The sequence below is a fragment of the Cariama cristata genome, unplaced genomic scaffold (assembly GCF_000690535.1).
Source record: "Cariama cristata isolate BGI_N322 unplaced genomic scaffold, ASM69053v1 scaffold6364, whole genome shotgun sequence".
Classification (NCBI taxonomy): Eukaryota; Metazoa; Chordata; class Aves; order Cariamiformes; family Cariamidae; genus Cariama; species Cariama cristata.
Window position 1 is genome coordinate 6,976 of NW_009611138.1, and position 24,562 is coordinate 31,537.

A 24,562-nucleotide genomic window follows, 5' to 3' on the forward strand; every position below is an offset into this window, starting at 1 on the left:
TATTCAGGTACAGTCACTATAAGAAACCGTCTGCTTGATTGAAAGCTGCAAATTGTAATTTGGAGAGCATGGATGGAACAGTGTGCTGTTGCTAAACTACCAGAATTTTTATGACCCACTCTTTATTTACTTCACAAAACTAGAGCAAATGAGACTGTATTTTAAGAATCTGTATTTCAAAACCTGCTATGAAATTCAGAAATCTGGTGATCTTGCCTGAAAATAAGTTTGGTGACTTTTTATGTAAGTGTCTTAAGTTTGGATATGACATGCCTTCTCGGTGCTTCTTGTGATACTTCCTATTCAATTGTGAACAGGAGGATCTACATTTAAAAGAAGTTGTTCTTTTGATGTGGTTGTTATCACTGCATCCTCTGTGGGTTTTTAACAAACCCCTGACTTGGATAAGTCTTGGGGGAAGACACTTAGTAGTTTTCCAGTTTAAATTGTTGTCTTACTGGTGAATGAATACGGAACTGAATGACTTGGAATGTTTTCTTTCCCCTGAAGGAGACAGAAGAGAGTAAATTTTCTTGGCTTTCTTTAAAGTTACGTTTTTCTGAGAAAAAGCCTAATACCAAAGCTTTTGTAGAGTCGAGAGGAGCTAAAACGGCAGAGAAAGCTGGTGTAACTCCTGTAGGTTATGTTATCGGTGTCTTTAACATACAAACCTAAGCTGTGAATATCAAATATATTTGCCTTTTTCAGTTCTATGACTTGTAGCAGTGATAAGGTTTTATTTTAAGGGATGATGTCGTAATTTGTTTTCTCTCCTGGCAGCCTCCAAAGGTGAAATGCTTGACAAGAATCTGGCATCCGAACATTACAGAGACGGGAGAAATCTGCCTAAGGTAGCAACAGCATTCTATATTTTTTTCACCTCGGAGGTTTATCTGTGTGATAAAATATTGTATGTAATTTTCATGTCAGTGTTTTTTTTGACAGATTCTGCAAATCAGTGCCATGTGACCCTTAGGAACTTAGAAATCAGCTGAAAGTATTGTTCTTGCTGTGTGTTAGAAAAGGTGCAGAGCCTGGCTTTTCAAGTTCAGACTTAACATTTTGTTCTACTTGGGGTAAAAATATAAACTCCAACGTAAACAAAACTTACCTGTTTGTTTTTTTTTTCTTCCTCTGTAAATAAATAGTCCCCAGGTCCTGAGAGTGCTTAAGGCTTTACTTGTTTAATGCCTGAATGTGTGAAGTGCTTGAAAACCATTGTATTTCGGAAAAGGAAGGAAAAAGTATTCCTTAAACTTTGGTAACTATTCTCTATTTGCCATTTGTTTATTTTAACATTTAATATCCACTATAAGACACACATGCCAGTTATAACGGAACAGTTGGGGGAGTGTAAGTAAAGAGATGAAGCCCAAAAGCTTTTCTTTACCAAAGTGAGAGGCTTATGTTGCTGGGTGGTTTTGCCTGATAGTATATGTTTCCTCTTCAAAATCAGTTTCTGAAACTTTGTAATTTCAGTGTTTCATCATGAGTACCTGATGGTGAAATTGGCCAGAAACCAAACATAAACAGAAGTGAGAAGGCTGACCTTCATTTTTCAGGTTAATGGGACATAAAAGAAAAAGTAGATGAAGCAGAAGCAATGAATATAAGTGAGATTGAAAGCTGTTCTGAAAATCCAAAACAGTTGCCACCATCTATAGCAAATTAGCACTTAAAAAAAAAAGGTGAAATTTTTCCTCTAGATTTAAAAATCGTTTTAGTGCTGTGTTGAAGATCCTGGTAAAAAAAAAATAGTTTTCAGAGGGCGGTCTGTCACAGTTTGTAGAAAGATCAGGCTCATCAGCTGAAGATACCTGGAGGTATAGAGTTGATATCAGTGCTTTTAGCCATAGTGGTCTGCTCCATCCTTCTGAGAAGCTCGTGCCATCGAAGGGTGATAGAAACCAACCTGAGGAGGCTGTAGTATGTCCCCGGTGCTCGATGGTGCCAGACTGCAGCAGGATTACAGGCAGCGAGGGCTGGCGTCCATAGACTTTACCTCCCTTGAGAACTGGACAATTTAAAAACACTGGAAAAACATACTAAATTCTTGAGACTACCTAAAAATCTGGTTGTCCACCGTTATTTGGAGCTGTATGCTGGTGGCAGAGGAAGGTTGTTTTGGCAAATACGTATTGCTACTTGTAGCAGATTCGCCAGACCTGTAGTGTTTCTTAGTGCCTCCTAGGACTGTTGCATTTTACGCAGCTGAACCTGGCATTTGACAGTAGGGAGAGTGATTTGAGGATCATGTTTTTACAGTTTAAATTCCACCAAAGGCCCTGTGGCTTAGTGGAGAAAACTTAGGTGCTTTTAGTCAAATAATTGAATGAATAAGTGAGCTGTTTGGAAGCAAGGAACAAGAAACACTAGACACCAAACGATAGCTATAAGTTTAAGCTCTGACTACAGTGCAACGTATCATCTGAGGTTAAATAAAGCCTCACGTTCTTGAGGATATTTCACTGTTTCTTGTCTTTAAATGGTTTTAATTATGAAAGATGAACGTAGTGTTAGAACATCACAGTTCTAATGAAGTCATTTTTTTCAGCATCTGCACTGAAACGTCAGCTTTATTTGATTGTCAGATACTTTAACGTATCAAGCCTTTGAAATGTCTTACCGTTTAGATGGAAAAACTAAAATAACTTAGATTGCTTTATGTCTGTTATAATGGAGAATACACTCTATATATAGTACCTGCAATCAACTTATACAAGAGTCTTTGCATTAAAATAGCTTCAGTTATTTTTAAAAGCCGAAAAAAATTCCTTATCAGTATTTTTCCCAACTGCTTTTTACTAAACATACCTCACGCTATGGTATCTGTTGGTTTGATAATCATCCCTGAATTAAAACGTACCAAATAATGAAACTTGCAGTCAAGTGTGATAGTTTTGGGCAGGAAAAGTGTTGTTTCACTGTGCTTTATGGATTGCAGTTACGCTGGACCATATTATTTAGATCCGGACCATACTTGTGGGTATTGCTTCCACTGCACATGTGGCTAGAAAACATCAAGATACCTAGAAAGGATATGCTTGCTTACTACATATCCCAGCTGACTACTTTTTTGACAATGTGTAATGACAATTTGTCACTGACTTTTTTTTTCCCCCCTATTGATGTGATCTCTGCCTGAGGTGTTTTGGTTTTTTTTTTCCTTCTTGACCACATAAGCTTTTAGAATAGTTTAATCACTCAGAAATCACTCTTTAGAAAGACTCTCTACACCAATTGCTCCGTTTATCCAGTCTGTAGCGTGGCCTCCAGAATGGTTGCACCGGTGGTGCTAGGTTGAACAGGGAGGTGGGCAGTGGGAGGTGAGCAAGAGAATAACCCCTATAATGTGTCTCTGCCAGCAGAGGGTTTCTGAAGTGGATTTACAGCTTTTTAATTCAAACTTGCCTTGAATGATATTTTCTGTTAGCAAAAGGAAGGCAAAAGTTTTGTTGGAACTGACATTTTTATGATGATAAATGTATTCATCCAAGATCTTTACATAAAACAGGCTTTCTCCGTGACTGATTGCCCCATTACAGTAATTTTTAGTCACTTAAGCTGTAAATCATGTCAGCTGGAGTTTCAGAGAGTTTTAAACTTGCTACAGCCACGCAGTTCCCAGTTCAGTAGATGTTTTTGCAAGATCTCTTTAGGATGCTGCATATTTAAAAAGAAGAAAATCCTCAAAACTTTTCTCCATGCAGGAGTTACAGAACGAGAAGATATTTGTGGAAGCAAAAACTGAGCAGCTGGCTGGTCATATCAGTGGCCGCTGTGGTTACTATAGCTTCAAAAATAGTGATTTTGTAGTCTTCCCATAGGAACTGGGATATAAGGATTTGAAATCCTCTTCTGGGAGGTCTCCTTAGATACAAACACCAGATGATAAGGTGCAGTTATCAGTTCCAGACCCCCCCCCCATGACAGAGGACATGCTCTGCTTTTCTCAGATCCTACTACAGCTGAAGACAAAGCAAATGGAAATATTATTTTACTACTCTTCCCTATTCCTGGTGAAGCTCCCTGCCTGACAAACTCCTACTGGTGCCATGGCACTCACCCTTCTGTCAGCCCTGCTGCTTCTTCCCCAAGGGATGCACTCACTCACCACCTTTAGTCATTTGAAATGCTGCAGAAATTGTACAGTTGGTTTACCCCTCTCTTTACTTTTGCAAATTAATTCTCAAGCGTCACAAGAGAAGCTTCTGAATTCAATCTAAATAGTACTAGATGAGCTTTCTGGCACTCCTGTATGAGACGGCAAAGTCCTGGCAATTTTAGAATAGTCACTTCAAGTAAACAGGTTTTCCTATCTATCAAGTGTCTTGAAAGCCTGGTAGAAGAGGTGGCTTTTGCGGTGTATCTGGGAGCTCAGCAAAGGCAGCCTCTGGAAGCATTGAGTGGGTGAGGAACAACTCTGGTTGTGCCACTGGAGAACTTCCTAGTAGCCCAGCTTCTCTCTGGCAGCAGGACCTGTGGATGACAAGTCTTTGAACAGAAGCTCCGTGCAGATGCTTGTTCATCCACTAAACTAGTTCGTGATGGGATTTGTGTATTTCTGCTCATTTAGGTGTTCTGCTGTGTATATGATGCTCTGAGAGCAGATCACTGTTCAGAACTCCAAACTATCTGGGAGTTATATCTAGGTCATCCCCATGGAGAGCACAAGATAGGGTTTGTCTACACACCTTGTGCTGGGAAAATGTTTTGATTAGGGGCCTAATGATCGTTCCCAATCCACAGGAAGAAAGAGGATGCTGCTCTAAAAATGAATTATATCAGCAAATGAGAAATATTAGGCAAAGGTATGCTTATCTATCTTCACTGCTTTTCTGCCAGGGCTCTGAGAGGTATGAGTGTCTCCTCTCAAGTCCTGGCTGCTGATGTCCCCAACTGGAAATGTGCCGAGAGAGCTCTGAGGCTTTGGGAAGCTGGAAGGGTGTTAATAAGGCTTAGCTGGTGTGCTCAGGCACATTGAGCTCTATCAGTGGCTATTTTTATGCTTTTATTGTGTGTGTTAACTTACTCCCAACTTTTAAGTTCACAGTGAGGTGTATGAAGAGGCAAAGGGGAGTACTGTAGCACAGTTTTATGAGGAACAAACAAAGCAAGCTAAAAAGTCCATTATTTGCTCAAAACCTGAAAATACTGGCTCTTGCCTGTTCAGCAGCATTTTTGCTTTTACTTTTGTAATATGAACAGAAATCGCAGCCACAAGATGGTATTTTTAATGTTCTTGAAATTAGTTTTGAGCTGCACTAGTGGTGATGGCATATTTTATCTTTTTAAAGGCACAAGAATGAGATTAGCGGCACAGTTAAGATGGAATGGTCTTGTCCAGTATGATCCTCCTCTTCCTAGCTTCTCTACATTGAACAAGGAGTAATGCTAGTCATAGTATATTTCCTTGGATTACAAACTCGGCTCGTTCAATGACGAACTATATAGATAGCCTGTATGGTCCAGTCATTTACTGTAATTTGAAAATGACTTAATACATGTCATCCTGAAAGTTGGTAGAACCCAATAGTTTAAGACTATTGCACTTTAACCCTGTCATTTCAGCAGTAAGAGCTGCTGGTGGTGATGGATTTTTGTACTTTGCTACTTTGCTGTATGAGTCTTCAGTTTTAGATTACTTCTTAACAGAGGAAGAAGTGCTTGTGAAATGATGCTTCAAGGAGTTTTCTAGACTTTCTCATTCAAATTATTTTTGCTTTCACAAATGTAAGCAAGACTTCAGCTCATTTCTCAGTTATGCTCTCATCTCCAATATCTTTACTTCTCATAACTCCTGATGTTTTGACCTGAAAGGACCAGGAATACCTAACCAACTGAATACACCTCAATGATTTCAACTTGTAAATAAGTCAACAGCTTCACTGGACTTAATATGTAGCACAATATGCAGGTCATATAAAATTTCTATACAGTATGTTTATATATAGGAAAGTCTATCTTAATTATTTATATTAATATGAATATGTATTAGTATTAAAATTCAAGAGCATGTATTATAGTTTATAAGGAACTTTTTCCTCTTGTAAGCAATCTCTCTTGCGTAGAGTAGTCTTCATCGTGATTTCCAGTTGGGGATGTATGATGCTGAGTTTGTCTGTAAAGCCTTTAGATGTTCTGTGTGCAATGTAGCTCACCTGCTGGAAGAGGACTGCGAGACCCTGCTTTTAGAATTCCCTGTGCTATATTCCCCAAGGTTCGAGATGCGTCTGTTTGTGTTATGGTGGTTGCAGAATCTTCCTGAGCAGACAGGCCATAACTAATTTCATTTTCCTATCCCTGCTTTTAAGAAGCTGAAGTCCTCTCACAGAAAAGAGGATGATAATACTCTTTCTTTGTAATTAGGTATCCCACTAAAAATACCCTTTTTTGGATGGAAATGTGCAGATTTGGTGAGAGGTCATTCTGTAAGTCTGTCTCTTCACCAAAGATGAACATGTTCTAAACTGGAGCACACGTGTCTGCGTGCTTGGGGGAAAATAGAGGTTGTTGAGACTGTGTCAAAAGGATTTCTGTCACGGTTATTTTGCTTGATGAAAATAATATTTTTTTAATAAAGGTTGGGCTCAGATTGGGAAATCTATAATGGCACTGCATAGAATGTAATTCGAGGAAGGCATACCAATTTTTTTGCTTCAAAATCCCAGTACTAACATATAGTGCAAGATGTCTGTAAATCTTATGTTGCAATTACTTCCTAAGTTCTTAATGTTCTCTGAGAAGATTTCTGACAAAGGTTGTTTAACTAGAAGTTGCACTGTATAATATGTGTGTCTTTTTTCCAGTTTATTGAGAGAGCATTCAATTGATGGCACTGGCTGGGCTCCAACTAGAACATTAAAGGTACCATTTCCTTTTAGATACGTACATCAAAGTAGATATATCTTTTAAAATACTTTTATGGAAGTAGAAGGAGACAGATAATGCCACTTGCTCTAGAAACCATTTATTTTTTTTTGTCTTTTTTTTGTCTTTCAACAAGCATCAGTGGAGAGACAGATAATGCCATTTGCTCTAGAAACCATTTATTTTTTTTGTCTTTCAACAAGCATCAGTGGCAATACTGAAACAACAAGTACAGTGCTAACTGGTTATAGAAATGTTTGCCAGTTCTAGCATAGCTGCACAAATGCTGATAAAAGGTTTTGTGGAATGGTGTAACTACAGGTAGCCCTGAGAAACCATGCTCAGTAAGATTGGTCTGCTTTTTTTATTCAGGCAACAAATACAAGAGCATGATGTGAGCAGGACTAACGGTGATCTGTAACCCTTGTAACTTCCATTGTATTCACATTCCTGATAAATCAATAGTCCGTCTTTCCCCTGCTAAGTTCCCCCAAGTAGGGGAATTTGGACAAATGAAAGGCAAGTTGCATTTGGGAGAAACACCATGTGGAACAGAATCGGAGTGTTGTTACTGCACCATCTTGAATTCTGTTTCATCCCCAGGGTTTGAAGGGGGGAGCAGAGCATCTACACTTAGGTATTGCATAAAGCAGGGCACTCCTGGCTGTTTTAGTCACTCCAGTAGGGAACTAACTGCCTCTGCCCTTTAACCTTGCCTCAAATGTCATTTATCCAAGTCACCAGAACGTAAATGAAATCCAGTCCCTGTAAAATTGCTGGTAGTTGTGCCACTGTCATTGCAGAATGACTTCAGGGTTTGGTCCCGCTACAGCTGGGCAGCGTTAACAAATTCAGAGTCATGGTTCTTGTGTGAAATACTCTTAGGGAGATTGTCACAAAGGATGTATGCTTCAGTGCAGTGACTGCTCTTCTCTTGCTACGGGAAGCGGTCAGTTGTCCATTTACTGTTACGTGACCTTGCTGCTGGCAGTCTTGCAGGGCACTGAGCAATAATGTCCCTTTTGCTTTTACCAGGAACCCTGCCAGATTTGGTTCTTAAAGAATTTTAGCTACATTAGGTAGACAAAAGGTACGCAGGTCAGGTGTTTGTTTCTTTTCAAAAGGCAAATTGAAAATGAGTTTTGTCTAATACTTGATTTCCTTTCTGGCACTATGAATGAGATCTGTGATGTTCTTCATCTGTAAAATCACTTCATAAGCATTTTACTTTCTGAAAAGTGAAGTAGAATAGTGTGTGTGGCGTTTTGTGGGTTTTCTTAAACACCCTTTCCCTATTTTTTTCATCAGCTAGTATGATTTTGTTTTGCCTCTTGTGTTTCTGTTTTCATACTAGGTTAAGTCAAGACACTGACGAGGTAATTAAGTTAACTGGTTCTGTTCCAGTCGCTGTATTTCATTCCCAGAGAAAGTTTTTGGACTACAAGTTTTAAGCTTCAGCTGTTAGAAAGTTAGCACACCAATATTGCAATTGGACAAGAATGCACATATATTTTTATCTGCTCTCCTAGCATTGTTCATATCTTACAGAGATTATTGCTGCATGTTAAGACTTTGGGTGGGAATAACTGTTGACGTTATGTTAACTACCTGTCCTCATTGATGATGGAAGATGTGTATTAATCTTCTTTCCCATTTTATTCTTGCATCAGTTCTCTAATTGCATGTGATTAATTTAGTAGATTAAACATCCTGGGATCTCAGCTACCAGGAGACTCAAATTACTGAATATTATGAAGCATTTTAGAGTGTGTTTACCTTCAAGAAGTTAAAGAAAAAAAACCTCCACAACCCCAAACAAACAAAAACTGAGGAACTTTGTGGGTGTTGAAATGAAAGATTCATCAAGAGAAAAGGAGATAGTAGCTTAACTTTAAAAAGAAAAAAATAAAATGAAATCCAGCATCCCCCTTGAATTTTTTTTTCCCCGTGTCCATTGAAGCACCACAATTACAAGTTCACGTTATACAGCTTTAAAAAAACACCACCCCAAAATGCAAAACTTTCATTCCTTACTTTTTGTCTTCTGAGTCTCCATTTTAAGTAAATGTGCCGTTTCAGTAAGCGTTCTCTCGCTTGTGATGTTGTCACTTCACGTGATTTGCAGTGTCATCACAAAAAATACATACCACATGTTGGTTCTGCCTTCCAAGTTGTGCCTCTGTAGAAACATAGTAGTTACACTGTGCTTCTCGTACAAAAAAAAAAAAGAGCAGAAATAGCCTTTGGGGATGTCGGGAAGCTACGAGCACTCTTCTCCAAACAGTGTTTTTGCTTGGGATACAAATTGTAATTAGATGGTAACTGCCACCTGGATAGAGTCTGTTCTTTGTCAAAGATATTCTTCGTTCATTCCAAGTATGCTCTTTGAAAGGACTAATAAAGATGGGAAAGATGAGTCTTGGTCAGAGCCAGGGTTCCTGATGGCTACTCTATCAGGTGCTCTTTCAGATATTTGGCTGATTGTCACCTGGGAAGCTTCATACATGCCTTCCTATATGTTTTGAAGCTTGATTAGTGTCCAGGTGCTTTAGATTCCAGGCTACACATGCTTCTGAGATGGAAAATATGGAATTGTACTGGTTTCTTGACAGTATGGCCACACAGTCAAGTTATTTGTCAGTGTGCATTAATAATTGTGGTAGATACGTGTTAACTATAGATCACAGGTAGCAAATGAGAGCAATGAGATGTGACGCAGGTTACTTTTATCTCTTAACACACCACCTGCACCCAGTAATCCAGCCTTCCTGAATCCTCTGTGTCCAACATTTGGACAGCATGGTTTGGAGAACCTGCTCATCTCCACAGGTGGAATACTGTGTGAATTTGCACAGGAGCACTATGGATAGTATCTGGTTTTGGCCAGTGATGGACTTGAAAGTCAGTATTTCACATTCCACTCATCGGTAATATGAAGGCATCCTGGTTTTCTGGAGGATTAGTACCCAAATTTGTCCAAAAAAGCACTCTAAAACACTGCTAAAATATTTGAGAATGGGCATGCACTATATTTCTGTGACGAAAATTGTCAGGGATTACTAATGCAGCCATTCTGAGTGCATTAGTAAAACCATTCAAATAGATAGCCCAACACCTCAAAAGCCAAATGCACACGCCAGCTCTGCTGTGTGCTGCATTTCATGTTACGTGCTTCACCTTTCAGAAGGCTGAAGTTTTAAAGTTTTAGACTGTCTCATTTTCTATATCCTTGTGGTGGCAGCAGAGCTCTTAGATAAACTGCTGTGACCTTTTTAACACTTTCTTTAGTATCAAATGGGTAGGAACTTCAAGGGGCATTTAAATTATGCCTTTTAACTTTCTGAAATAAAAATTAAAATCTTCTAAATACTGTGTAAAAGTTACCTGATAAAAGGTGGTGTAACAGCGTAGACAAGGGAGGGGAAGGTAACTCAATTTTGGTTTCTAGCATTTTGTTGCACTCAATGCCATCTCATCCATGATTGAATTCTTTAAGTTGCTAAGTGTTAAATGTTACCTTTTTTTGCACTTTATTCTTCCTGCTACTGAAGGCGTTTCCATGGACCACTGTGCAAAGCAGCCTGTGTACTAGTGAAAGCACTAAAGAATGTACTATTTCTGTATTCCTATATTAGATGCTTTTTTTAATCAGGTTATGAAGAAAGTTGGGCTTTAACCCTGAAACAGATCATTGGCACGTTAATGTTTTAAAACAATCTATATATACTTTTTAAATCACTGTTGGTGAGATTGTAAAGGTTTTCTTTATCCATAGAAACACTCCTGAATCCTAAACGCTTAGATAATTTCTGGTAGCAGTTTGGTCTGCAGACTATGGATTGTGTGAAAACTGATGCAATGCTTTCTAACTGATGTTTGTGTAATCTTTTACTTCTTTATAGCTAGCTGTGAGTTAGCAACAGGAGCTTGTTTACCTTTTAGTCCCCATTCTGTTATGATCTGCATTATTTTATTGCATACTCCTTTCTTCTCTGAAACAGAGTATTCATAAGGCTGAGGACTGCTGAAGTTATTTTGGTCCTCTGCTCAGACTGTCTGAACTTGCTTTTTTCCTGCTTTTAGGTTTGATCGTCAAAACTGAAGTTTTCCAGGCAGAAAGCGAATAGATGATTTTAATTCCATTCTAGTCTCAGATTTTTATGTCACTGGAAATACCAACTTTTAAACACCTAGTATGAAAGAACACTATTGCTGTTGCTCTGATACCCTGCTTCTTCCCCCTCAGTAATTCCAATTTCAAACTCAGAAGTGCTTCAAGTAGCTCCTGTTAGTCCTCAACATGCGCTTCCTTGTACCTTATTCATCATGAGTATCATCTGCCTAGTTAAGATAGGCCTCCCTAGTATTCATCAGATTTCTCTCAAATGCTTGTTTTCACTTTGCTATGCAATTATCTCAGGTGATTGATTTTAAAAAATAAAGGAAGAAGTGGGTCTGTGTATTGTGATTGCCTAATTGGTTCTAAGAGTCAAGCTGTTCCTTCTGCAATTATCTCTAAGAAATGACAACTGGAAATTGGTCAATGACTGATTTATGAACCACAAAAATAATCAAAGCACACTTGTGCAGCTCTGCTGACTGACTCTGGAGGGCTGAGCATAGTGATGTTAAAACCAGTATTTTAAAGTGTCTGATGAACGTTCACAAGGAATATTCGGTCCTTTATTTTTTTTTTGTAACCGTGTTCTGATAGAGCTACAATTGGTCTCAGATAATTGGAGAACTACTTTCTGTAGGAGTTTCATGTTTACTGGTAAAAGGTGTATATGCATTTCAGTTCTTCATTGGGATATTTTAAAGCTCTGGTTTTTGTCATTTTCCTGTTACTGCTGTCATGTGAGACAGGAACGGGAATGGGAAACATCAAGATAGTCTTAACTTTAGATATGCAGACAGCTTTCCACCTATAGGAAAGCAATATTTTTTTCAGGAATTCCTTTCCTGTAACTTCAGATACTAGGTTAAGAAATATCTATTTGTGCTATTAGATTATCTAATCTAAAAGGAATTAAGACTTGTTTACAATAAACTATTGCTCTTTGAAGTTTATCCTTAAGAGGCTTGCTTATTTAGTTAGTATTTCATACTAGATGGGAAAATACACGTTATTTGTTGCATTGGTTCTGCTGTTGTCTTCAGTCAGTAAAATTTCTTTATTTGAAATCATGCAAATGTCAAATTAATTTCTTGGAGAAATAAATCAGAGGGTCTTGACTTCTTTTTTCCAGTTACCTTTGCCTCAATGTTTGAGCATAAACCTGAGTAGTTTTAAAAGCTTTGGTATAGCACAAAACTTTCATTGGTGGTCTGCTGTCAAAATTGTATGTAATTAGTGTAGAGGAGTATTTTTAACAGACAATAACTGTCACTGTGTTCAGGATGAAGGGAAAAAAGTAAACCTGTCTGATGGTGTTCTCATTAATTCTTGCTGCTGATACTATTTTTCTCAGCCAGCGTTATGGTAACATTGTTCTGTTATTGATTTATTCAAATCCTATTTTGGAATGGGTCTTTGTACTGTATGTGGGAATGTCAAAGCATGTGCTTGTAAAAGCTGCCTTCCCGGATGGAATATGTTTGTCTCCCATACTGGTAAAGTAAGGAGGAGAAAGTCATCAAAAGAAGAAAGCTAAATGCTTCATGGCAGTGGCAAAGAGCACGAATGCCAGCTCTTCCAGTGCAGGAGGAGAAATTACCGGGAAGTCAAACATAGCTTAGCAAGGAGATTCTTGATCTTACATAAATTTTACATCCATCTCGTGGGATCTTCTCGGTCACGATCACCAAGGTTACAAAACTGAGCACCTGAGAAATTGCGTGTGCGATCTCGAGGGGGAGATGTACTCTGTCAAGGTGCGTGCCTGCCTCTTGCCACTACAGAGCCTCTGAGCACTGGGGAGAAAAATTACACCGTATGTGGTTACGATCATTCGCTGCATGTAGGTTTCAAATACTACATTAAGCAGAAGAATACCTGTTTTTTCAGGCGATGTGCCTTCACCTGTCTTCTCTGGTATTGTGCAGGAATTGAGTCAAGTGGATGTTGTTTCAAGCAATGTGTTTATGCCTCCTGTACTGTTGCCCACTTAAGACTTTTTACACCACCTTACTCTTCCTTGTACCGTTTCGAAGAGGCATGGTGGTGCCTGTCACCTGGAGCAGTGGTCGGTGCAGTGGGAAGGAAGGAGAGGGTGAACTTAATTCTGTGCCTTAATTCCAGAGGATGCCCTGAGTGAGCTGACACCCCAGCGTGCAGGCTTTCTTTTGTCTGAGGAGTAAGACATGCAGAATAACTTTCTGGGAGTCCTCACCTTGGCTTGGCTGGCTGCAGGCTTTATTGGTGACCTTCTGACTGCAATGCTGTTCAGAGAAGGACTGTGCCTGCTCCCCTCTCACTACTCTCTCTGGGTTCACATCCAGCTCATCCTCTTCATTTGCAGAGCTGCCTTCCTCCCTCACGCAGAGAGCACTTGGAGATCCAGCTCTGTGTATTGATCTCATGGAGGCTCCGAGGACCACACAGCACAATGTCTCCTGCTGCCAACACCTTTACTCTTTCCTCCACTCTAACAGAGTGAGTAACAAAATAAAACATATGCTTGCAAGCAGATAGCTTTAGGGAAAGGCCACTGCAGCAGGAGGGAGCTATACCTGTAACTTAACAGAAACAGGTCAGTGCAAGTGTTTAGTCTTATCCTTTATTCCCTAAAGACTTACTCTTTATTTGCTGAAAGGGTGTGAAATGAGCACTGTGGGTCTTGATCAAAGAAATCTATGACGGAATGAAAAGCGAACCTGTTGGCTATTGCATGTCCCTGAAGGTATGGGCACTGATCTGCTGCAAACTGCTTTATGTCACAAATAACTGGACTCTTTCACAGCTGTATTCTGTTCTTGTCAGTGCTGCAGTAGCAGAACCTACAGTGCTGTGGCACAAAGTGCTGCTGCTGAAGAGAGAACACCATTCTTTCTCTCTCAAATATATATATATGAGCACGCACACGTGCACGCACACACACACATATGTATATTAAAAATCTAGGTTAATTCTACTGAAAGCGTTACTCCCTGGCTACCCTAAAGACGCATAGAGGAAAGCAGCATGCTTATGCAGTCAGAAGTGGGAGAAGTGCAAGGGGGTTGCTGATACTATCTAGGATGAGGAGCAGGCTGACAGGGTGTTCCCGCATGTGTCTTTGACGGGATTTCCTGCAGGATAGGAGGAGTATGCTTAAGGTATCCTCTCCTCCAAATTCTCCTGTGTAATGATCCGAGGGCGTGCATAAGTAATGAGCAAGAAGCTTTATCATGTGCTTCCGACCAAAGATCTGCTTCAGATCCTCTGTAATAAGGTGGTTCGTGTCAAACCCTCTGCAGCCTGCAGTTGTCCTGAGGCGAGAGAGCAGACTTCCTCTTTCATCTGCTGTGAAGATGTCCTCTGGTTCTCCTGATCCTTCTTGGCAGTTAGGAGATCAGTCACTGCCCGATACTGCTGCTGGATTGTGGTACTTAAGAAGCTTTGGACCCTCGTGCAACACATGTTTAGGATGTCCCTTCCTCTGGGCCTAAGCTGCCCACCTGCTTGTATTTTCTGGCATACTGAAGGAGTATCAGCATTGCAGAAGACAGCTCTAGGGAAGTAAATACAGATGAAACATTCATTTAGGGAGTGGCAGCAGAAGGTAGAGGCAGGTACAGGAGAGAGAGGTTTTGAACGTGTAAAGGGGTGGATGAGGAAGGACAGAAGAGTCACAACCATTTGAGGGCTGTTGGTTGTCAGCAAACATGAAAGGGCATGCACTGTTTGTCTCTTCCCGTAATGTAGGAAGTACTTCAGGGTGTTGTAGGAGCTCCAAGTAGTTCAGAGCCGCCTTTTCGGTGTGTTATGGAGGTTGGTATCCGCTTTGGTCCTGATCTTTACATCGCTGGAGCCCACATGATGTGCATCTGCAGCAGGACATCTGGCCTGACTTTATCCAGAAGTTTATTTCACACACACACCCCAGAACTGCTCTGAGCCCGCAGACAGCGTGGACAGGTGGAGGTTCTGCTTCAAGATGGCCCTGCTGCTTGGGATCAAACACGGACCTGCTCATCGGTGCCCTGCTTGTTGTGCAAACGCCCGGCCCAGGGCCATTCTCACGAGTGCTGGACCGTCCTTCGTGACTCTCATGGGCACCGGGGATTGGGGAAAGCCTGTGCATGATCAATGAAAACCGAGCAAGGGAGATTTAGTTGTTGTGGTCAAAGGGATTTCTGGATGTCCTTGTTGGTTACAGTTTAGATAGATATTTGTAGCTGTTGCAAAAGGCACAGCTTTACCGCAAGGTATCTTTCAATGGTTCAAGTCTCCCTCTGTAAAGGAAGTCATGTAAAGAAAAGCACAGTGCAAGATATTATATTTCTTCAATACTTCAACCTTTGCTCTCCAAAGTGCTTAGAATGTCCATTGTTACTGCTTTTGTTTCTTTGCCTTTCTTCTCCACCTCTAGAAATTGAATAAGCAGCAGACAAAAAAACTTGAGACCCTGTATTTGGTAAAGAGAAGTTATAAACCGCTGAATACAATCTTCTATGTAGATCTGATGTTATTCTGTTTTTCTTAAAATAAGCTTCAGGAAATTTTTCTGCAGTGATATATTGTGTTGTATTTTGGTTTTATAAATCGGCTTTATCAATTTTGTAAGAAGTGATTTTTTTTTTCCCTTCTGTGCATGCCCAGGCTGGTGTGAAAATACCTACACAAATCAATGTCTTGTAATAACCTGTGCTTCATAAAAGATTTGCAAAAATTTTCTTTTTTTCCTTTTAATGGCTTCTGGCTAAGCCAAATCTTTGTTTTAAATACAGTAGCTGTTATTATTAGCATGTTTTTAGAGTGATTCAGTAGAAGAGTGCAGTACATTAGTAAGTCTAATTAAACCATGCTTGTTTTCCCCAAATTGTTGATTTCTGAATATGCAATTTGTGTCAACTTTAATCAGTTGAGTAGACTGGTCCCCGGAGGGCGATTGCTTTAGCGTTCCTAATCACTGTAGTGTAGTTCATTAAGAAACTATCACAGAATTCCCCAGGGAACAATTTACAAAAGATTATCTGCTTGCTCTGAAGTAACCTTGGGGACAAATGTCAAGGAGTCAGTAACAAAAGTAAGAGATTTTTAGAGGAGTGTTCCTGCATACTTGGCAATTTACAACTGTCTTGGTCTGGGAGAGGAACAGGCTATAATTGTTCCTATTTTCTTCCCTCTAGTATATTTGAGCACAGAAGAAATCGTTTTCCAGCCTTCCTCCTTTTTTTGTGTTTGCTAACTGGAGCAGTTCATGCCATTTAAATTACCCAAAGCCCTCTAAGTAAGCTGCTGCTGATGTGTTTGGGGGGGAAGGATGAGCTGGGGTTGCAGGCACATGAGAAATGAAATGGCCTTTGTGGTTGATTAAAGCAAGCTGATCTTCTCTTCATCACCTTATTCCAGGTGGAAAAGGTGTTTTACCTCCTACAGGAATTTTGCGAGATACTGTAGCAGTGTTACATAGAAGGTTAGAGAGGAGCAGGAGAGGAAACGTAAAAGAACATTTTATTGGGGAGAAGACAGCTTAGGAGGGAACCAGTTTTTTCGTAAGCTAGAAAGTGCCTACCATCTCTGGTGTGAAAACATACTCTTTTTTTTAACCCCTTGAACCAATGGTAAGTTTTGTGCAGTCAGTTACATTGTAGTGGTTGCACACAGATAGTTAGTCCCTGGGGGAAAGTCTGAGATGTTTGGGGAGGCACGTTGAGGAGGCAGAAGTCGTCCAGCAGAGCCTGGGGAAGGTAGGGGCTGGGTGGGATGAAGGGTGCTTGGTTTTCTAGGCTGCCATGAAGAGAGAAAGATGCTGGCCTTGTTTGTAAGAGAGGACGGAAGAAGGTGAATGGAAGTGGAAAACCATCTCGAGCGGGTGCGTAGGTAGACAGGACAGCAGAGACCTGCCCCAGGAGACAGCTATGCAGTGGCCTGACTTTCAGCATGCTGAGTTTGCGGGTGTAATTTCAAGCCCTTTTCCAAACCATGATGTACAAAGCTTGGCGCTTGTGTTATTGGAGTTACTGTTTCAGTTTGTTTAAAAAAAAAAAAAAAATTGCTTCAGACATCTGCTTGTATAAATGCTGCTCCTTTTGTTGATGTGAATCGGTTAAATTGTATATAAAAATGGTTTAGCAACAAGCTTTAATTTAATCAGTCTACTGGATCAGAAATGCTCCTTAGATCTTTAAAGAAGTCTCTAATTGGAAGTTCATTAGCTGCTTTTGTCTGGCTTGTTCTCCACTTAAATTAACGTATTAAATATACTTTGCCTGTTAAAGGAAAATCTTAATTTACAATTTACGTGTTTACTCTCCCTTCAAAAGAAGGGCTGTGTGGTTATGTTTCCAAAAATCAGCAAGCATAATTAAATGTTTATCTGTGACGTGGTTTCGATGGCATCGCTTTTGTGAAGTGGTTGTGAGAACAGCCACTTGGGAAGATTTGGTGACTAACTGAATTAGGACCTCCTACAAATGCAATGCCTAGAGACTCTCTTGTCTCGGGAGAGGCTATTTCCAAAGCTGTATTTAGGATTTTGATTCATTGCTCTTGAACTTTAAACATTGCTGCAGTGGCAGATTTTTTTTCCTCATTTGGCATCCCGTAAATAAATCTGGGGGCAGGGGTTTAATGTAACTTTTCACTCAAATGCAACACAAAAATAGTTGGGAATGAAAAGGGGCGATTATAAAGGGTTATTTATAACAGTCTGTTGATCTTCTGACTTGCTTGTGTTGACTTCCCCGTACTTGAACTCAAAATGGTGACAACCTGGGCACAGCTGGAGCAGAAACCAGATGAAGCAGTTTGGGGAATTCTGCAGCCTTTTCTGCAGGTCCATCCTGAGCAGACCGTGCTGCTTTGTTACAAAAAGCTCAAGAGGTCCTCGGTTTTGCTCTGAGGTTACCCCTCAGTAGTGGGTGTACTCGTACTCTGTAAGTTTGATGTTAAGCATCTAGGAGAAAACAGACAAAAAGATGCATTTTAAAGGAAACAGCCTTGTCAGGTATTTGCTATGTGAACAGGCAGATCCCTAAGTCCGATTCTCCTTTTGCAAGTGGATTCTCTTGAAAGTGGAGCAGCATAAAGGTGTACATTATTAACATTTCAAGGCGACATCTGCCCTGCTCGTACGTGTGAAGAAAACCTTTAAAAATTCCTGTATATAAGGTTAACTTTCTGTTTTCAGAGTATTTAAGCCAGAAGTTCAGTAAATTTTTGAAGCCAAGTATGATGCTTTATTACATTAAAAGAAGAAGTTTTTGAACTGTTAAATCTGGCAGGATCTTTGGTGGCTTGCAAATCCTTTTAGTTTGTCAGGAGCCAAGTATAATGCTTTATTACATTAAAAGAAGACAGAAGTTTTTGAACTGTTAAATCTGGCAGGATCTTTGGTGGCTTGCAAATCCTTTTAGTTTGTCAGGAAAACGTGAAGCAAGCATTTAGGCAAGTACTTATCTGCATGCAGCAAGCAGCTCTGCTGAAGTCAGTAATGCAAAGTGATTACTTCTGCAATGCAAGCGTCAAGTTTTTCAAATACAAAATACTTGCTTCAGTCTTGCTCATCTGTTCCATCCCACTTCCCTTTCTCAATATCCTAGATATAAATCCAGACTAACCTCAAACTCATTACAAAAAGTGTTGCCCTCTGGTAGTAATTTAGCATTATTTTTTATGGAGCCATGCAAGGGTATAAAATGAATCCAGCAAATCATAAAACTTGAATAGGTGGAAACAGCAGAAATTATATGAAGAATTCCACACATTAAGTTATTCAATAATAATAATAATCCTCTTATGCTGTTTGATGTCTAGAATGGCTGTGAAAATGTACAGCACTGAGAACTCATAGCCTTGCAGAGGTTTTTGCTGGGTGTTTTTTGTTCCGTTTTTTTTTTTCTTTTGTGTTTTTTGGGAGTGTTTTGTTTTGTTTTTTTTTTTTTTGATAGAACTCTGCAGATCCAGCCTGAATGAGTCAAGTGTCCCAAAGTCTTAAAACCAGGGTTCAGCAAATGAGAATTTGAGAGCAATTTAGGTAAACTTCAAAAGCATGTGTTTACGGAATGAGAAAACAATTTGATGTAATTTACATTTCTGTTTTGAGTTTATATGGTAAGTAAAGTATGGCTCATCAGTGCTTGCACTATAGAACTCTGCAGATCCAGCCTGAATGAGTCAAGTGTCCCAAAGTCTTAAAACCAGGGTTCAGCAAATGAGAATTTGAGAGCAATTTAGGTAAACTTCAAAAGCATGTGTTTACGGAATGAGAAAACAATTTGATGTAATTTACATTTCTGTTTTGAGTTTATATGGTAAGTAAAGTATGGCTCATCAGTGCTTGCACTGGAGCAGAAGCTGTTTTGTCTGGAGAGACAATCTGCAAGTGTCCTGGTGGGGAGGCTCGGTGAGACTGGGGGCTTCAGCGCTGTTAAATGTAAAGAGAAGGTGAGCAATGCAGGATTTCAGAATCAACGTGACTGAGTTGCTGTTTGATTTCTTTTTCGCCATGCTGGTAAATGATTGAACAGTTTGCAACTCTGTGAATGCCATTCTGGCATTCAGGTGGGTTTTAGAAATGACAGACCCCAGCGTGCTAGTGTGACCTCCTTGTACCTCTTTAGGATGTTTTTCAATGCTCAGTATTGTAATTCAGCATCACGTTCTTCAGCTACAGTCTGCTGTTATATGGCGTAGATGAGAGATGACCCTTAAAAAGTTAATTTATTCCTGCTTCTTCAAGTGGAAGAAAGAAAATTACTGTGCTTTAGTAAGGTCCCATTATCAAAGGTTGCGGGAAACACAGTGGATTAAAATCAGACGCAAGAAATTCTTAACACCCCCAAGACATTCACTCTGCCTCCCTGAAGAACAATAAAGCGTTTGAGGGCAGCAGTGGCAGGGGCTCCTGACCTTCAGGGGTCAGAGCATCTGCTGGGGCAGAGTGGCTGGCTGGAGGTAGAGGCACTCGCAGCCATCCCTGGTTTCCCACCCCACATCAGTCAGTCCTCGACCTGCATCCGTGCCGGGGGCACCGGAGCGGAGCAGACTCCGAGAGCGGTAACGCCTTGGCAGCTTGGGCTGGGTTCTGCACCCTCTCATGCCTGAATGCAGGAGAGTAAAGTGGGAACCGAGACCTTCACGCCTGTTCCTACTCTCCAGGCTCTCCACGCCACTGAAATCCTTTAATCGGTGATACTGGCTTATTTTTTCTCTAGCACCACTGCACTGTACGAATAGCTTATCCTCAGGATTGCTTAATACAGGTTTCCTTAAGACCGTGTTTTGCTAACCTCTGCTGCGCCCAGTTGCTGTGACAGTAGTTGTAGTTGAACAAGCACAGAACTTAAAGGGTAAAACGATGACTTTCATCCGTTGTTTGAAATAGTCCATTTTCTCGTACTTGCCAAGGAATTGACAGGATGGTGGTTTGGGAGTGGGAATGACTACTCTCACTATAGTCGTAAAATAACTGTAATTCTTCAGTGTCTCCGGTGTGTCCTTTTCTTGCAGTTTATGTGTCTGTGCTGCCACTGAAGATGAGGAGTACGTTTGAAAGGGTTGCTGTCTTTGCCACACCTGATGATTTCAGAAGCTCCATTAGGACAAGATGCTGAAACTGAAAATTGTGTCTGACAATATCAGCTTTGCTGGGCAGATTCACGTTATTAAAAGCAGATAAACTGAGTCGGCTGTTTTGTGCAAGATCAAAGGAAAATTGGATCGTGAGAGGCTGTTGCCCGGATAATGCTGACATCGTGGCTTTTTCATTAGGGCGTAATTGGATAGCGTTCTTAAGGGATATGGATTTCTGTGGTCCACCACTTGCAGCAGAGGACCTGGAACAGGAAACAAACTGAAATATGCTCGTTTATTGAAATTCTCCACTGTGGATAGGAAGTTTTTACTTTGAGGCTTTATCTTTATTGAGAGGTACATTTTAGCCATGAAACAATTAATGTGTAGTGTTTGTCCCGCTACTGGAAATCAGGCAATGTGGTTTTTGTGGTAGTCAAGCACTAGCAGGCTGGAAGGGCAGGAGGTGCAATGCTGATCTGTCTTAATTGCCTGGTAGGTGTGAGCTCCAGTGCCCAGACTTCAGTGGGATTTTGCCGTAGGGTAGCTTAGTTATGTTGCTACTAAGGAAAATAATCTTTCCTCTAGCTAGAAAAACTTAGCCTCAGAGTTGGTGGTAGGTGATCCTTTTAAGGCCTCTTTCTGTAATATTTGAGCCTTGCGCATTTTCTTAGTCTTTGAAGGTAGTAAGTGGAGGATGTGGACTCTGAGGTCAGGGCTAGTAGAACCCCAAAATAAGCTGTGTTTGATGACACCATTTGGAGGCAGATTCCCCTGAAGCTTCTTGTTTGCAGGAACTGCAAACCCTCTCTGTTCAGCTGTCTTTAAATAGATACTTAAAAGCAATAAAATGGTTTGAGACATAGGCTCATATAAGAGTGCTGTTTCTCCGTGCTTATACTACACCTAAATCTCTTTTCTCTGATATTTTGATGCAGTTTCAAATCTTTGTCTGACACCTTTTTAATTTTTTAATTTTAAGAACAGATTGCTGAATTAAGTTTTATACCCACCCTTTGAACAAAGTAGTGCAGTTTTCAGTCAGCGGCGTATACTAAGGTATTATTCTTCTCCTTGAGCAGAGAGCAATAGGAATAAGGCTCCTGTACACACACAGAAAGATCTGAGCTTGTGTTTGAATATGCAGTAGTTGGTTTTGGTGACTTCTAAATATCAAGCATCCATGAAATGGGAAAGCTTTTTCAATATTCTGATTTAAATTAGTAAAACTTCACCCTTAATCTAGATTTGATTTCTAGTAATTTCATGGATTAACAGAAAAATAAAGTATGTGAACGTGTTCAAAACACCTGAAACATGTGCCTGACTGACTGTGCTTTTCCTTTGCAGGATGTTGTCTGGGGGTTAAACTCTTTATTTACTGTAAGTAAATGAATATTTTGCCTATCCACTTTCCTTTTTCCTGCCTGGTTTGGTTTAGCATCACCTTACGTGAGCCCTGTCTGTTGCCTCTTAAACTTAAGGTCATTATTTTTGTGCTTTTGTTTGTATAAGTGCAAGACTCATACAGATGGTCTGAAACGCCAGCTCTTTTGTACGTCGTTTTTACTTTTGGTTACAAATCTATTATGGGATATTTTGGTAACAAGTTGCTTGGGATCTTCCACACAGTATGAAATTCCTTCCACTGGTTTGCAGGAGATAAAAATTCACATTGCTCTGAGAAGGAATTGTGTTGGTGTTATGTTTTTTAAAAATTCTATTTAGGAATTAATGACTGACCTGCAGTCTCGTTCCTGCTTTGAACACCTATATTCCTGTTCAGGGGCCTCGGTACCAGCCCACAGAGTTTGCATAAACCCCGACTTGTCACAGAAATGGTATGGTCTTGTTCAGGGATCCCGTTTTCCCCCTTTTCCTTTAAATTGACAGGAGCAAGAAACCCGTGCCTCGTAATTACAGGAGCAGCTTGAAAATGGAGGAGAGAGCCAGAAGCTGCAAGAGGCAGGCAGGATGCAACAGCTGCTTTTAACCTAAAAGCAGAGAGAGGCTAGGCCTTTACTGTACAAGAGGTGCCTTTTTTAGAGAATCCAGGATTACGGCCCCCTTCCACTGCCCTTGCTGCTGAGACAGGTCAGGAGAAAGCAAAGAAAGGCTTTGGTTGCCACATTTGTCATTGACTCCGGAGAGAACTACCCCAGCTACTCCAGGGTGTACGGAGGAGGCTGTGAACTGTGAAAAGCTTCGGATGAGGAGCATCGCTATGGGCTTTGCTAGCCCCAGGCTATTTTCAGAGAGAGGAATTCCTTCCACTGCTACCTGCAGGAAGGGGCACAAAGCAGTGACTGTGCTCCCAGCACTATCAACAGGGTCGCGGTGTGTTTCTAAAACCTCTGGCATAGACCAAGCCAGTGACTGGCTACAATTTCCTAAGCTTTCCTGGCATCCAAAGGCTTGATTTGTTTCGACGGTATCTTTGGTAAATTGATTTAGAAGATTGGAGAGCATTTGCCTTTTCAACAAAGAGTAATTGCATTTCACAGTTAGTCTCCCACTGCATGCTAAGTAACTGGAAGAAAGCGAAACCCACTGGAGGTACAAAGAAGTGCCTTCAGAGGCAAAACTGCTTGTAAAAATATCTGTAGGGCAAACAGCTGTGAAGAGCAATGGTCATGCATCAGAGACCATGGAGATTTGTCATGGCCTGCAAGAGCTGTGCTTCCCAGCTTGCCTCTTGGATTTCCTTCACACCCAGCTTCTTATAAATAGTTAGGCTTTGAAAAGCTGGCATTGGATTGTACTGGCTCTGCAAATTCTTTTGGGATTTTCTTGAAGAAAGTGAGTGAAAATGAGGTGGATTGGTGTCCTGGTTTGAATGAAATAGGAGGTTTGCTGCTTGAAAATGAGTCGGAGAGTGACATGAGCCTTTCACACTTGTGAAACGATGGCATTTCACTGCTGTCACAAGCTAACCTTAAACTGGGGAAAGTGATCTGGGCTGCAGCCAGAATAGGGGGATACGTGATTCAATGTTATTTTGTTATGGTAGTTCCTCTTTTGTCAACATCTTGGTTTCCTTTGGTTTTAACCCTAGACCCTTTCTGCTCCTAAAGTTAATATTTATTGAGATTAAACTGACAGACTTGAGATGTATTTTGATTATTTTTGCTCCCTGGCCCCACGTGCCCTTAGTTCTTGGGGTCTTTGCACTCCCTTTCCTCTCAGCCCTGTTTTTCCTCTTGCACTAAAACTTTCCTGTCTGTCAGGCTCCCGGTTACCTAGTTTCTTCACAGAGGGAATTAAATTGCTTTGTTATGGCTGTTTGCAGGGTTTGGTTTTGGTTTGTGGGTGGTTTTTTTTTGTTTGTTTGTTTTGTGTTTTTTTTTTGTTTTTAAGAGTTTACTTTACCCTTGGAACAAAAATCAACAGGAATTGTGCCTTCTGAAACTTTGAATATTCCTTCAAAATTTAATTTAAAACTGTCTCAGTTTTCAAATAGAAATGCATCACTGCTAGAGAGAAGTGTCACGAGGCTGTGCGTGGCGTGCTGCCAGATAGGATCGAATGCCTTGCTGCTGTTGTCTTTTAATTGACGTGTGATTTGTTTTGCAATCATCGAACTCATTTGCATCTACCTTTGGCGGGGATACCTATCAAGGTGGTGAGAAAATGGCACTACAGTTGCTGGTCTTGTTTGCTTTGTTTCGTTATCTTGTTCATTAGGGCTTTGGATTCCTTGTATGATGCAGTGAGTGGGAACCCTATAATGTTTTCTGTTTCTTTTCCAGGATCTTTTGAATTTTGACGATCCTTTGAATATTGAGGCTGCAGAGCATCATTTGCGTGACAAGGTGAGTCAGCGGTTTATTTAAAGTGTGTTGTTCCCAAACAAATACACATACTGTACTGGGCAATTCTCAGTCAGTCCTTTTAAAGCATTCGAGCTGGTACTTCAGGCAGTTGAGTGACTCGTATCAGCAAGCAGTTATTTGAACAAAATGTGCTTTATTTGGGAAAGTAAACTCAACACAGTAGTGTTATTCACCATATGCTAGAATTGTTAACCATAAT

The 24,562-nt window shown here is 40.4% G+C and overlaps 1 protein-coding gene across 1 annotated transcript; it reads left to right on the plus strand.

Annotated features, from left to right (window-relative positions):
• Positions 1–780: 780 nt before the first annotated feature.
• Positions 781–24,342, plus strand: LOC104160068 (NEDD8-conjugating enzyme UBE2F; the record flags this gene model as incomplete). Its single annotated transcript, XM_009698127.1, has 4 exons — positions 781–851; positions 6,810–6,867; positions 21,881–21,913; positions 24,280–24,342. Coding segments are annotated over 4 exons (225 nt in total), but the record flags the coding sequence as incomplete, so codon positions are not given.
• Between the last annotated feature and the right edge of the window lie 220 nt (positions 24,343–24,562).